Source organism: Pelophylax lessonae, assembly GCF_965119305.1.
Source record: "Pelophylax lessonae genome assembly, chromosome: 3".
Lineage (NCBI taxonomy): Eukaryota > Metazoa > Chordata > Amphibia > Anura > Ranidae > Pelophylax > Pelophylax lessonae.
Genome location: NC_138770.1, coordinates 212,612,298 through 212,628,158, shown reverse-complemented (window position 1 = coordinate 212,628,158; position 15,861 = coordinate 212,612,298). Strand labels below are relative to the sequence as shown.

The 15,861-nt window shown below is 46.4% G+C and overlaps 1 protein-coding gene across 1 annotated transcript in view; it reads left to right on the top strand.

Moving 5' to 3' along the window:
- The window catches only part of CLSTN2 (calsyntenin 2), a 1,274,185-nt gene that overhangs the window by 1,233,453 nt on the left and 24,871 nt on the right, over positions 1–15,861 (top strand). The window contains exon 15 of the mRNA XM_082249414.1: positions 13,519–13,636. Within this exon, the coding sequence (XP_082105540.1) occupies positions 13,519–13,636 (118 nt within the window). The remainder of the gene's footprint in view (positions 1–13,518; positions 13,637–15,861) is intronic.

The following is a 15,861-nucleotide window of genomic DNA, read 5'->3' as shown; positions in this document are numbered from 1 at the left end:
CGCGGGCCCCTCTCTGAAATGGTAAGGATGGGTCTCCCCTCTATCCTATAACATGTCACAGATCCCTCTATTTGAGTGTGATTTTTGTGAACAAGAAACCAGGAGGCTTGGTTTGGGAGCTGACAATCTAATGTCATTTCAAAACTGTAAAGATGACTGAAGTCAGTGGCAGTACTAGAATATTACTGTGGTAGCATAAGGTATTCTACCTGTCAGAGGTGTTCACAGGGCGATGTCTATGCATGTATAACTGCAGTCCAGATCGCATTCCTCCAGCAAGGGCAGGCTGCCTTCCGACGGCCCACGGACCGCATGCGGCCCGCCAGGGTCCGGTACCGCCGGCCAGGCTGATCACCATCCAGAGTGAAGTTTGGGGGGCCGATGCACTCCCGCAGGCCGCTAGGCCGAATACAGCATCCCGCAGGCCGCTGCTAAGCCGCCGCTATCCTAACAGGCCGCCGCCATTGTCTTGCAGAGCACACGAGGCCGCCATATTGGCGTAGCCTCGTGTCTCCAGCATGGGGGCGGCCATGTTTGAGGTGACCAAACACCTCGTGGAGCCAGGGGGAGGCGCCGGAAGGCGTGTTAAGGAGCGGAGCCACCTCCTTTACCCAGGAAAAAGGGCCAAAGACTTCCTGTCTGTAACAGGACAGCACTGAGCAAGCTGATGAAAACTTCTGTGCATCAGGGATGAGCCTTGGGGTCTCTCTCTCTCTCTCTCTGTGGGGTCCAAAAAGGCAGGTAACACTGAGGGGCGCTGTTGCGACTGGGGACAAAAAAAGAAAAAAAATTTTTACTTTGTCATTTTTTGTCGCTGGCAAATGTCTTGTATAATCATTGACCCTGCCGCATAGGTATCCCCACCTGATCCCCTCAAGGTGGCCGCAGGACCCTCCAGTACCCCACTTATTTTTAATGCATTATCGGCAGTTTTGGAGTCTTTGCTATCCGGGGTGGAGGTGGCCTGTCAGGGACGGGGGTCAAGAAGCGACCCCCGCCTACCCCTATTTTTTATCTGATACTTCAGATACGGATTCGGAGCTGGTCAATGCAGCTGCAGGTCCCTCTTATGGGGCTGTTGTCTCAGGTAATGTCTCCTCAGCAGTGAGGAGAACGTTTCTGCCTCCGCCATAGCACAAGAGTGGTGGATGCACTAGTTGTGTCCGTCCGGGAAACCTTTAGTCTTGAGGTTACACCGGCATAGGTAGCTGAGACTGAAATTCTTTTTTGGGTACTTGTTAGCCTACCAAAAGGGCGAAGGATTTTCCTTTACCCAAATCGGGTCGTTTTGAAACGAACCCCTGTTATTTCCTAACGCATGGCTAGGCGCTATCCGTTTGAGGAATCCCTCTTTAAAGGATAGACGGTACCACCTGCTGTCTTGCCACAGACTGTTAGGATAAAGAGGACCTCGTAACCAACGAGGACCTTCCCTTTCTGCTCATAAAGAGTTTGTTCGTTCCGCGAGGGCGGGCGATAAGGCGAAACCCTCCAAAGCCCCTTCAGAGGGTTTTTCAAAGGGCGCTGGTCGGCTAAACAAAAAGTCCGGCTCAGCCAAGCCTGAAGTATACAGCCTGATGCGCCCCTACCCATCTCTGGGGTGGGGGGATGTCTTCACCGGTTTCCGGATCCATGGCTTGCCAGAACCCCGGACTAAGGGGTTCACGAGGTCATACGGTCAGGATACAGGATCGAGTTTCGATCACTTCCACCGGTACGATTCTTCCCTTCTAACATTGAACGGTTTCAGGGGTTCTATTCGAACCTGTTCACAATGCCCAGGAAAGAGGGCAAGGTGCGTTCAATTCTGGACTTGGGGAAAGATGGAGTCCATCCGAACAGTGGTGGCCTCCCTGCATCAGGGGGAGTTCCTGGCGTCCATTGACATTTAGGATGCCTATCCTTATATCCCCATCATCGCAGGACATCAGCGTTTTCTTCACTTTCCCAAAGATCATCCCTGGTTCCCACCAGGAGACTGAACTATCTGGGCCTAATGTTGGATACATCCTGGGCAAGATAGTTTCTCCTTGCGGAGAAACTCCAGAAGGTTCAGTCAACGATTCGGATGTTGCTGTCCGTCAATTGGCTGGGACTGATGGTGGCCTTCTTAGAGGCAGTACCGTATACCCAGTCTCATACCCGAATTCTCCTGAAGGAGATTTTTTTCCAATGGAATCAGAATTCCGATTTCCTGGACAATCAGATCCGGTTGAGCGAGCGGACCAGGAAGTCTCCGATGCTCAACCAGGGGAAGTCATTCCTTCCGATAGCATCCAGGTTACCAATAGGGTATCGGAACTGAGAGCGATCAGATTTTGTCTGATTTACTGGACCGAGCAGCTCTAGAGCAGCCCGATTCGGATCCAATCGCACTATGCCACGGTCATGACTTATGTCAAGAAATGGGCACTTAGAGTGTCCTGGTGGCCATCGAAATGACTAGCATCTTTCATTGGACGGAACGGTTTGTTCCGGATCTCCCCGCAGTGTTCACTCCGGGGGTGGGGAATCGGCAGGCAGATTATTTCAGCCATCAGATTCTGGATCAAGGGGTATGGCCTCTTCATCCAGAGGTTTTTCACTAGCTGTCCCTTCATTGGGGCACCCCGGATGTGGATCTGTTGGCACCTTGGCTCAACAGGAAGGTGCGGAGGTTTGTAGCTCGCACCTGCGATCCTCTAGCGGACGCAGCAGAAACGCTGATCGCCCCGTGGGAGCAGTATCAGCTACGGCATGCCTTCCATCCTCTCAAGTTACTGCGGGAACTTCTTCGCAGGATAGAGGTGGAGGGAATTCCAGTTATTCTGGAAATTCCGGACTGACCTCGTCGAGCCTGGTATGCCGACTTGGTGAGGCTAGTCGCGGACGCTTCTTGGAGACTTCCTCTCAGGGAGGATTTGCGGTCTCAGGGACCGATCTTCCATCTTGCTTTACAATCGCTGGCTTAATGGCCTGGCCATTGAGACCCAGGTACTGAAGGACAAGGGAGTGTCAGCTTCAGTTATTCCTACCTGTAGTTAAAGCAAGGAAAGCGACTTCTAGCACATGGAAGTCTTATATGGCGTGGTGTGAATCTTTTGGATTTCCCCCACATACCTATTCGGTGACCCGAATCTTGGTCTGTCTGCAACAAGGGGTTGAGCAGAAACTGTCCTTGAGCACTATCAAGGGTCAGGTTTTGGCGTTAGCAATCTTCTTTCAGAAACCTTTGGCTAATCATTCCTTGGTGCGGAATTTCATCCAGGGGGTGCGACATCTGGCTCCGCCAGTGCGCGCACCCTTACCGCCTGGGATCTTAATTTAGTGTGGTCGGTTCTTCAGAAACTTCTCTTTGAAGATATTAGGGAGATTCCCTTGCTTACATTATCCCATAAGGTGGCCTTCTTGGTGGCCATTACTTCTGCACGCAGGGTGTCAGAACTGGTCGCATTATCTTGACGTTCCCCATATCTGGTGGTTCATAGGGATAAGGTGGTTCTTCTTCCAGATCCATCCTTCCTTCCTAAAGTGGTTTTCAGAGTTTTTCATCTGAATAAAAGTATTGTGTTACCTTCCCCGTGTCCTAAGACTAGCCATCCTTGGGAGTTTGCATTACACTCCTTGGATGGGGTTCAGAAGGATACACTTGACTACTACGAACTTGTTTTCGTAAGACGGACTCACTTTTTGTGATCACGGATAGCCCTTGAAGGGGGTTGCCTGTGTCTGCCGGGACCATATCTAGATGGACCAGTCAGACGGTGGTACAGGCTTATTCTATTAAGGGTCGGAATCCTCCGTTCCCTGTTAAGGCGCACTCTACTCGGGCGCCTAGTGTCTCCTGGGTCTTCCGCCATCAGGCGTCAGCGATCCAGGTTTTCAAGGCGATGACTTGATCGTCGGTTCATACCTTCACAACATTTTATAAAGTTGATGTGATGGCATCGTCAGATGCCTCTTTTGGCCACAAGGTTCGGCAGACCGCAATCTGAGGAGACTGTTGGTCTACCTCAAGGGTTTGTTGGGTGTTTCACTTAGGTCTCATCTTTTTGCTCGATGAGTCCTTGATGCTTCTGGTTGGCTCCGGTTGGGCCTTCTGGATTTTGATTTCTGTTATCCCACCCCTCATTTGTGGTACTGCTTTGGGACGTCCCGAGTTGTTATTAATCAACGAGGACTACGTCTGTCAATGAGGGACAGAGAAAAATGGATTTTTGTAAAATCTTACCGTAAAATCCTTTTCTCTTAAGCTCATTGACAGACGTAGTACCCGCCCCTCTGTTTTTGAGTTGGGTTGGGTTAAAATTCTCTAAACACTGCTTTGTGACATAACTGATTTGCTGTAGCAGGAAGTGAGAGGATATACCCTCTGGGACTGCCCCTAGGGTGTGGCCAGAACGTTTTCTTTCCTGTCTAGTCCTACTCCTGTAGAGGGCAGTATAACCCGAGTTGTTATTAATCAACGAGGACTACATCTGTCAATGAGCTTAAGAGAAAAGGATTTTACGGTAAGATTTTACAAACATCCATTTTTTGCAGGTGTGCACAGCCCTTTTAGTACAGGGGCTGACTATGGTTAAGGAATCCACACTTCTGAGGAGACTGTTCTGGTGCCAGAAACCAGAAGGAAGTCTGTCTATCTGCACTGATCAGATGATTGCAGGAGCACAATTGTGTTCGGGGTTGAGAATCTGCATTCCAGGCTCAGAGCTGTGAATCCTTAGGTGAGCTGCTATATAGCCAGGAGTCCCCTTTTTGGGAACTAAGTATAAGGAACCTTTACTTTTAAATAAAAGTGAGCAAAGAAGCCCTGAATGTATTCCTACTACCAATGGTTGACCTAAGTGCTACTGGTGAGCTGAATCCATGTATTTTTCATGGACACACTGCAAGTTCTACATTTTGTATAGTCTGCAGATTTTCACTCAGTCATGATAACCTGAGGTTGGGATAGCTGGATTAATAGCTCAGCTTCCAAAATTTCTCCTTTGCTCTGGTTACTTTTAATTCCTTCCGGCTGCCAGTAGTTGACACTGGTGCCTCTGGCAATAGTGTGAGAGACTGCACTAATCAAAGCTAGGAATACCTTTCTGTCACCAACCACTAGGAGGTTTATTGCCAGTGGTGCAGGCTGGAGTATGGTATAAATATTCTTGGAATGACCTTGGGAAGTTAATTCTTCCCTGGACCTTCTGCCTAAGGGAAGGGGTGTTTAGCTTTTGAATCCTCTTAGGTCAGCTGCCTTAGATTGTGACCATGTGGCTGGACAAAGCCCAAATTTGGGACTTGGCTTGTGTAACCTGGGCATTGAGGAGCCATAAAGGAACTTCAGATGCAATGGGGCCAGAGAAGCTTGGATAGGAAATCTGGACCTCACTGGAGTATAGTGTTCTCTCCTCAGCGTGTTGGTATCTAAATTGGTAAATGCTTTAGAGTCAGGAACTACAGCCACAAAGTACTGGGTCAGCTTAAATGTTCTCCATCTATGAAAGCTGTAAGTACCGTGTTCCCCTTTTCTGGAGTCTGCTATTCCATGGGTGTTTTGTGCACTTACTTTCTCTCCCTAGAGTTTTGAGTGAGAGTTATTAAACTACTTTTGTTTTGCACCTAAAAGTGACTGGCATCAACCTGTGCACATTGCTACACTATTTATGAGGACTATGCCATGAGGTGAAATGGTAGCCAAGCCTTTCCAAGGAGGTCACACTAGACTTTGAGATTCAGGGGGGTGGTGCATTTTGGGAGGCAGTCCTTCTACACTAACTTCAGTCTCAGTTAAAGGTAGTTATGATTTCCTCTATCCAGTATTTTTTATTGTCTATGTGTCACATATCTTCTACACATTCACAATGGAATCAAATGCATATGCAGTTTACTTAGATATTATATTCAGATTTTAGGGAATATTATTTTTCTTTGACTGAGGTTGCAAAGGTTTATTTGTTTTCTGCATCTAAAAGCAATGTTCTTTTTGCTCTAATAGTTTTTAGTTATATTCTGTATATTTATAATGTGTTGAATAGATTTCATATATGTATTTTTAATACATGCATTAATGAGAAGATCAATACTCTTTTGCAGTCAGTACCCTAATTTATATAAAGTTCCTTTTTCCATGAAATATCTTTCTGCTAGCTCCTCTATCTTTTGCTAGGTAAATCCTCTGTGTCCACAGCAAGTCTTCACTGAGGTGCAGGTTCTAGGAGTGCCTGACTTTATCAGGACTACTAATGAAGGGTATAGATTTTTCTGTTGGACAACTCACAGGTTGCAGCCCGCGTGATTACCTTGCTGGTGATGGTTGACAGACAGAACCAGGTGGCAAGCCAAATCCTAAGGCAGATTTACAATCAAATATACTGTATATCAACCATCTTTAGATTTCAGCTTGGCTGCATTAGATCTGAACATTCACAGTGATGGCCATAGTTACACATTATGGCAGTATAACTTAGCCATCTAGTTCCTCTTGTATTGAATTGTATTGTAACTGTATTGTCTTCCCTCACATTGTAAAGTGCTGCGCAAACTGTTGGCACTATATAAATCCTGTATTATAATAATAATAATAGTGCTATCTGTCCTTGTGGTTCTGGGCATAGTTTAAACAACTGGAAAGAGCCACATACACACTGATTTAGCCAGCTAATGATTGCATCATCAATCACTTCTGAATAATAAACAAGCTATTAAAGCTTATGTATACCCAGTTCTTTTTTTTTTTTGGGCTGAATTAGAACCCCCTGGCAGATTTTAATTGCTGTCATTGGCCAGTAGGGAATTTCATCCTCCCTGTTTGTCCTGGTGACCATGGCCACCGAAACATAAAGTGATGGAAAGTCTAAAATGTTACAGCTGTCACCACAGCAAAAATATGGGGGAAATGTTATAACACAGACCCTTGTTCCGATGGCAATTGTCTAGAAATGAAATTGTACTTACTTTTAACAGTTTTCCTCTCACTTCCTGCTGTATCTCCAGTAGTGATGGACGAACATCGGCCGGGGCGGTTCGCGAACGCCAGCCGCAATTTTTCTCAAAAGTCCGCCTGTATAGGCTCCAAAAATTAGCTCACATGGTTTGAACTGACAGCAAAAAACTTAGTTTTTGATGGCTAGAGGTATGGTAGGCGTTCACAGTACACAGAACCGTAAGTGTCGGCCTGTATAGGCTCCAAAAATTAGCTCACATGGTTTGAACTGACGGCCAAAAGCTTAGTTTTTGATTGCTAGAGGTATGGTAGGCGTTCACAGTACACAGAACCGTAAGTGTCGGCCTGTATAGGCTCCAAAAATTAGCTCACATAGTTTGAACTGACAGCCAAAAACTTAGTGTTTGATGGCTAGAGGTATGGTAGGCGTTCACAGTACACAGAACCATAAGTGTAGGCCTGTATAGGCTCCAAAAATTAGCTCACATGGTTTGAACTGACAGCAAAAAACTTAGTTTTTGATGGCTAGAGGTACGGTAGGCATTCACAGTACACAGAACCGTAAGTGTCGGCCTGTATAGGCTCCAAAAATTAGCTCACATGGTTTGAACTGACGGCCAAAAGCTTAGTTTTTGATGGCTAGAGGTAGTCCGGAGTACAGCTGTCGATGGTTCGGCTGAAAGAAGGATCTCATATCTGAAGTGACCAAGACATCTTCCAACCACCCTCTTCTTGCAGGCGCTGTTGGATTGCTACCCGCAACTGTCTCTCTGTGACTGGAAATTCCTCTGCCAGTGCACGGAAAAGCAGAATGCAGCATTTCCCGCAGCAAGGCCTGGAAGTGCTGCATTCTGACCGCTCTCTGTGATTGTGGTAACATTTGCGCCATTTTATGTTTGTATCGGGGGTCAAAGTACGTTGCCACCCAGTACTGGTCCTTGGCCTTTATGCGTTTTATACAGGGGTCCCCCTTAAAACACTGCAGCATGTAGGCCCCCATTCCCACTAAACTGGAAGCGGTATAGTGGCCTGCTTCCAGCTCATCATCCAGGATAATGTCATCCTCGTTCTCCTCCCCCCATCCACGGATAACACTAGGGATCCCAGAAAGGTTTAAAGCATGCTCTTCTTGCTCCTCCTCACCCCCCCCCCCCAGCACCATCCTCCTCCTCTGACTCCTCTTCAGACTCCTGCTGTTGATTTGTCTCAGATGGAGTAGCACCCTGGGAATTCATCCAACATTGCGACTTCCTGATCTTCCTGCTCCTGCTCCTCGACGGTTTGATCAATGACACGACACAATACACGCTCCAGAAAGAAGGCATAAGGTATGATGTCACTTATGGCGCCCTGGCCGTGACTGACCAGTTTGGTGATCTCATCGAATGGCTGCAGAAGTCTGCATGCATCCCGCATGAGCAGCCAGTGGCGAGGTGAAAAAAATCCAAGCTCCCCAGAATCTGTCCTGTTCGAACAGGTAGTCGTTAACTGCACGTTTCTGCTGGAGCAGCCTATCGAGCATATGCAATGTTGAGTTCCATTGCGTCGGGCAGTCACAAATAAGACGCCTGAGGGGCAGATTGTGTCGCCGCTGAATCTCAGCAAGGCGAGCCATGGCTGTATAAGATCTTCGGAAATGCCCTGAAATTTTCCTGGCCTGCCGCAAGACGTCCTGGACCCCAGGGTATTTGCCAATGAATCGCTGCACCACCAAGTTCACGTGTGTTACGTGTGCCATGCATGGCACGTGTGTTATTTTGCCCTGTTTCAGCGCACTCAGCAGATTGGCACCGTTGTCGCACACCACTTTACCAACTGAAAAATTCAGCGGTCTCAGCCACTGATATGCCTGTGAACGCAAAGCTGAAAGGAGTGCAGGACCAGTGTGGCTCTTGGCTTTTAGGCACAACAGACACAGCACAGCATGGCAACGTCTCACCTGGCATGTGGAATAGGTTCTGGGGATCTTGGGTGGCACAGGAGAAGAGACGGTGGTAGCAGCAGAAGAGGAGGAGTCAGCCAAGGAGGAGAGGGAGGATGGAGGAGGAGGAGAAAAAGAGGCAGGCCTGCTTGCAATCCGTGGCGGTACAACTAAATCTACATGGGTGCCTCGGGTTACATGCTTAACAGCCGTCAGAAGGTTCACCCAGTGGGCAGTAAAAGCGATATACCTTCCCTGCCTGTGTTTGCTAGACCATGTGTCTGTGGTCAGATGTATCTTGGCACCAACACTGTGTGCCAGAGATATATTCACTTGCCACTTAACATGGTCATACAGCTCTGGAATGCCCTTTTGCGAGAAATATTTCCTGCCTGGGACCTTCCATTGTGGTGTTCCAATGGCCACAAATTTACGAAAGGCCTCTGAGTCCACCAGTTGATATGGCAGTAGTTGGCGGGCTATCAGTTCCGACAAGCCAGCAGTCAAACGTTGGGCAAGAGGGTTATCCAGCGTCATAATTTTTTTCCGCTCCAACATTTGGACCACAGAAGCCTGCCTTTTTCCAGAACAACGTTATGACGGCATCATGGAAGGTGGAGTGGAGGGCAAATGTGAGGAGAGAGGAGAAGGAGAAGCAGAAGGAGAAGGGGCTGGACGGTGAGAGCCTGGAGTGTGGCTTTGTGGGTTCTGACGGTGTTGCTCCCACTGGGCTCGGTGAAGGTTTAGGTGCCTTCTTAAGTGTGTGGCTTTCTGCGACTTATGCGTTGACTGCAAAGGCTGCAGATGGCAACGCTGTTGTCAGCAACGGACACATTAAAAAAGCCCACGCTGCAGAGCCATGTGCCGGTGTCCTGGGAGTGCCAGATGTGACTGTACATGGTTGATGGCTCGCTCCTGATACATTTGCAGTCTGCTTTCTACCTCTTGTGAAATGCAAGTACTGCCTGCCTCTCCTCCCTATCTGCCGGTCCGTCTCTCCCTCTGAACTCCTTTCCTCTTCCTCTCTTGTGGACACCCACGTGACGTCCATAGACTCATCATCATTAACGTCATCTTCCCCACCACTAACATTCGAGATTTCGGAGTAGGCAGCAACAGCGGGGGCCAACCTCCTTGGGCTGATCTGGGTACTGTCGTCAGACTGCTGAGTGGCGGCTGTTGCTACCTCTTCCTGATCCGATTCCAACAATGGCTGTGCATCGCAAACATCTTGTGATAGATCAGAAAATAATTCCAGTGACTCAAGTGGAGGGTATGTGGTGGAGTTGGTGGTGTCTTTGGGGGTGCACACAGCAGAGCGTGAAGAGGGTGCAGATAGAGAGGATAAGGAGGGTGCAGAAGAGGAAGGCTGAGTGACCCACTCAACCAAGTCTGGTGCGTCCTTTGTCGTAATTGCACGCAGCTTTTGAAACTTCACAGTTAGGCTCCGGCCTACCGCTCCTGCCCTACCCCTACCACCCCTGCATACGTCTCTGCTTGTCATGTTTTTTAATTACCCTGTGACAACAGTCTCTAGAGAATCGCAATATATCTGGAAAAAGGTAGATAACACCCTGCTTCAATCTGCGGTTTTGGGGGGCCACAGGTTTATCACACCAGTTCTACAAATAATTGGCCAGTATCTGTTGTCACTGTGTGTAGCACAGTTAACACAGCAAAAGAGGCCAAATTTTTGCAGGACTAAAATACAATCTTAGAAAAGTATACTGTTAAATAACACCCCACTTCAATATGTGCTATTGGGGGGCCACTGGTCTATCACACCAGTTCTACAAAAAATTGGCCAGTGAGTTTGGCACTGTGTGTATCAGACTTCACACAGCAAAAGAGGCAATATTGTTGCAGGACACAAATACACTTGTAAAAGTATACTCTGATAACACCCCACTTCAATATGTGCTATTGGGGGGCCACTGGTCTATCACACCAGTTCTACAAATAATTGGCCAGTAACTGTTGTCACTGTGTGTAGCACTGTCAACACAGCAAGAGAGGCCACATTTTTGCAGGACTAAAATACACTCTTAGAAAAGTATACTGTTAAATAACACCCCGCTTCAATATGTGCTATTGGGGGGGGCCACTGGTCTATCACACCAGTTCTACAAAAAAATGGACAGTGAGTTTGGCACTGTGTGTATCAGACTTCACACAGCAAAAGAGGCAATATTGTTGCAGGACAGAAATACACTTGTAAAAGTATACTCTGATAACACCCTACTTCAATATGTGCTATTGGGGGGGCCACTGGTCTATCACACCAGTTCTACAAATAATTGGCCAGGGAGTTTGCCACTGTGTGTAGTGTTGCTCAAGTGGAGGGTATGTGGTGGTGGTGGTGGTGTCTTTGGGGGTGCACACAGCAGAGCGTGAAGAGGGTGCTGATAGAGAGGATGAGGAGGGTGCAGAAGAGGAAGGCTGAGTGACCCACTCAACCAAGTCTGGTGCGTCCTTTGTCGTAATTGCACGCAGCTTTTGAAACTTCACAGTTAGGCTCCGGCCTACCGCTCCTGCCCTACCCCTACCACCCCTGCGTACGTCTCTGCCTCTTCCTCTGCCTGTCATGTTTTTTAATTACCCTGTGACAACAGTCTCTAGAGAATCGCAATATATCTGGAAAAAGGTAGATAACACCCCGCTTCAATCTGTGGTATTGGGGGGCCACAGGTTTATCACACCAGATTTACAAATAATTGGCCAGTATCTGTTGTCACTGTGTGTAGCACAGTAACACAGCAAAAGAGGCCAAATTTTTGCAGGACTAAAATACAATCTTAGAAAAGTATACTGTTAAATACACTTATAAAAGTATCTGATAACACCCCACTTCAATATGTGCTATTGGGGGCCACTGGTCTATCACACCAGTTCTACAAATAATTGGCCAGTAACTGTTGTCACTGTATGTAGCACAGTCAACACAGCAAGAGAGGCCAAATTTTTGCAGGACTAAAATACACTCTTAGAAAAGTATACTGTTAAATAACACCCCGCTTCAATATGTGCTATTGGGGGGGCCACTGGTCTATTCCACCAGTTCTACAAAAACATGGACAGTGAGTTTGGCACTGTGTGTATCAGACTTCACACAGCAAAAGAGGCAATATTGTTGCAGGACACAAATACACTTGTAAAAGTATACTCTGATAACACCCCACTTCAATATGTGCTATTGGGGGGGCCACTTGTCTATCACACCAGTTCTACAAATAATTGGCCAGGGAGTTTGCCACTGTGTGTAGTGTTGCTGCAGAAATGCTCAGTCTCACCACCACGCCTGTCACAATGCTGCACAGTGCACAATAATACTACTAGTCCACTATAATATGCTTTCTACAAAGTATATTATACTGTGGATTAACCCCCTCCCCCACCCCCCACCCCCTTTTTAGTGCAATACCAAAAAATGTGCAGCCCAAATTACTTTTGTGGACATTGACAGAGTGATTTGTGTGTGACTGCAGCCGATCTCTAACTGTCCCTAAAGCAACCACTGGATACCTCTCCCTATAGTAAAGAGACTGTAATAGACCCTAGAACGACATTGGAGCACTTTAAATGACTTTTGTGGACATTGGCAGAGCGATTTGTTTGTGACTTCAGCCGATCTCTACCTGCCCCTAAAGCAACCACTGGATATCTCTCCCTATAGTAAAGAAACTGTAATAGAACCTAGAACAACATTGGAGCACTTTAAATTACTTTTGTGGACATTGGCAGAGTGATTTGTGTGTGACTGCAGCCGATCTCTAACTGCCCCTAAAGCAACCACAGGATACCTCTCCCTAAGCTCAAAAGATACTAGACCTATACCGAAATACCAGCCCTCAAAAGGACTTTTGTGGATCTTCACAGCGCTATATGTGTCTAGCAGACCTCTCCCTACACTGGCAGAAAGCGGAATGTGAAATGGCCGCCAGATCGGGTCTATTTATAGTGTAGGGGCACTGTCCATGTGCTGGAATGTTTCAATTGGCTGTCCCGTTCCACCTGACGGCTGTGTCACGGGTCAAAATTCTCCCCAATGTAAACAAATATGGCCGCCGCGAACAACGCCATGTGTCCGAAAATTTGACGGGTAGCGAACAAGCAAAATTCGCCGCGAACCGACCGCTGGGCGAACCGCAAGGCCATCTCTAATCTCCAGGCCAAGAATCAAATGCAAACAACCCCATTAGGGCAAAAAATAAAAAAATAATAGCAGTTTAACCCTTCCCTACTTTATTCAAAATCAAATAAAATGTTTTGGGCATACATACACTTTCTATATTTTGCAGGACAATAAGACATAAACCATTCACTGTTTATCAGTAGAGAAGATATAAAATTAGCAGATAATCAATTTTTGGATGGCACCATAGGGTAAAAAAATCTGCAGTTTGACCTTAAAATTATTTAGAAGAGATGCATTTGGCTATGAAATAAACTGTTATTTCATATGGGCTGGCATTGAAAGTAAAAGAGAGAAAAAGAAAACAAACAAACAAATCCTAACTGCCCAGAAAACATACTGGATCTATTACATATTCTCAAAATCCTAAAAAAACAGTATGCATACATAAGACAGTGAAAGGATGAAAATATGTTATATTTGCATGAAACATAGCATTTAAACAGTATTCCAAACACAGTAAATAACATTGATTTTTTTTTTTCTATGTAGGTTAATATTTTGCATAATTCCAATTATATGGAGCATGTAAACCACATGGCGATTCAGCCGCAGTTCATGCCATCTCTTCAGAATCCAAATACTGAAGTGTTGGGGCATGAAAGTCGAGGTATGTAAATTTGATTTCCTCTTGTGGATTCATGTGATTGCAGAGTCTGTTTAGATCTAATATAAAGTGTTATCAAACAATGATGCGGCATTAACACTATTTAAAATAATAATGTGGTGTGGTGTGGTCTGGGTCTGGCCTAAGATGGTCCTGCACACTGGGGTCCTAAAATGGCTACACGGGAGCTTTCTATCTTTTGGGGTTATTTACTAAAGGTAAATCACCGTACACTATAAGCTCACTTGGAAGTGCTGTCGCTGTAGATCTGAGGGGAATATCTGAAATGAGGGGAAGCGCTGCTGATTTTTATCAAGCAATCATGTGCAAGCAAAAATGCTGTTTTATATTGTCCCTGCATGTTCCCCTCAGATCTACAGCAACTGTACTTCCAAGTGCTCTAGCAGTGAACTTGTAGTGCACAGTGAATTTGCCTTTAGTTAAAAAAAAAAAACCCTTTGCACAATGGGGAATACTGGCACAATACTGGGAATGCTGCTGTTCAGGACACAGCACCAGCTACATGGCCTCCCAGATGCCAACTACATGTTAACCGAGCAATGATTCGGACCACACTGTGGGAGAAGGTGAGATAGCCTACACTCTGTCTGCCAAGCTGCCTAACCTGTTGGATCTACATAAAGTGACGGCTAACATTTAATCAACACTCTCGACTGCAATATCCCAGCTTAGCACCAATTTACAGGTGGTTGAGGCAAGACTGAGTGACATGGAGAAGGCAAACTTTTTGCATACGGAAGGCATTAAAGAAGTACAAAATGTATCTGATATACAGTGGGTACGGAAAGTATTCAGACCCCCTTAAATTTTTCACTCTTTGTTATATTGCAGCCATTTGCTAAAATCATTTAAGTTCATTCTTCTTCCTCATGAATGTACACATAGCACCCCATACTGACAGAAAAACACAGAATTGTTGACATTGTTGCAGATTTATTAAAAAAGAAAAACTGAAATATCACATGGTCCTAAGTATTCAGACCCTTTGCTGTGACACTCATATATTTAACTCAGGTGCTTTCCATTTCTTCTGATCATCCTTGAGATGGTTCTACACCTTCATTTGAGTCCATCTGTGTTTGATTATACTGATTGGACTTGATTAGGAAAGCCACACACCTGTCTATATAAGACCTTCCAGATCACAATGCATGTCAGAGCAAATGAGAATCATGAGGTCAAAGGAACTGCCTGAAGAGCTCAGAGACAGAATTGTGGCAAGGCACAGATCTGGCCAAGGTTACAAAAAGATTTCTGCTGCACTTAAGGTTCCTAAGAGCACAGTGGCCTCCATAATCCTCAAATGGAAAACGTTTGGGACGACCAGAACCCTTCCTAGAGCTGGCCGTCCGGCCAAACTGAGCTATCGGGGGAGAAGAGCCTTGGTGAGAGAGGTAAAGAAGAACCCAAAGATCACTGTGGCTGAGCTCCAGAGATGCAGTCAGGAGATGGGAGAAAGTTGTAGAAAGTCAACCATCACTGCAGCCCTCCACCAGTCGGGGCTTTATGGCAGAGTGGCCCGACGGAAGCCTCTCCTCAGTGTAAGACACATGAAAGCCCGCATGGAGTTTGCTAAAAAACACCTGAAGGACTCCAAGATGGTGAGAAATAAGATTCTCTGGTCTGATGAGACCAAAATAGAACTTTTTGGCCTTAATTCTAAGCGGTATGTGTGGAGAAAACCAGGCACTGCTCATCACCTGTCCAATACAGTCCCAACAGTGAAGCATGGTGGTGGCAGCATCATGCTGTGGGGGTGTTTTTCAGCTGCAGGGACAGGATGACTGGTTGCAATCGAGGGAAAGATGAATGCGGCCAAGTACAGGGATATCCTGGACAAAAACCTTCTCCAGAGTGCTCTGGACCTCAGACTGGGCCGAAGGTTTACCTTCCAACAAGACAATGACCCTAAGCACACAGCTAAAATAACGAAGGAGTGGCTTCACAACAACTCCGTGACTATTCTTGAATGGCCCAGCCAGAGCCCTGACTTAAACCCAATTGAGCATCTCTGGAGAGACCTAAAAATGGCTGTCCACCAACGTTTACCATCCAACCTGACAGAACTGGAGAGGATCTGCAAGGAGGAATGGCAGAGGATCCCCAAATCCAGGTGTGAAAGACTTGTTGCATCTTTCCCAAAAAGACTCCTGGCTGTATTAGATCAAAAGGGGGCTTCTACTAAATACTGAGCAAAGGGTCTGAAT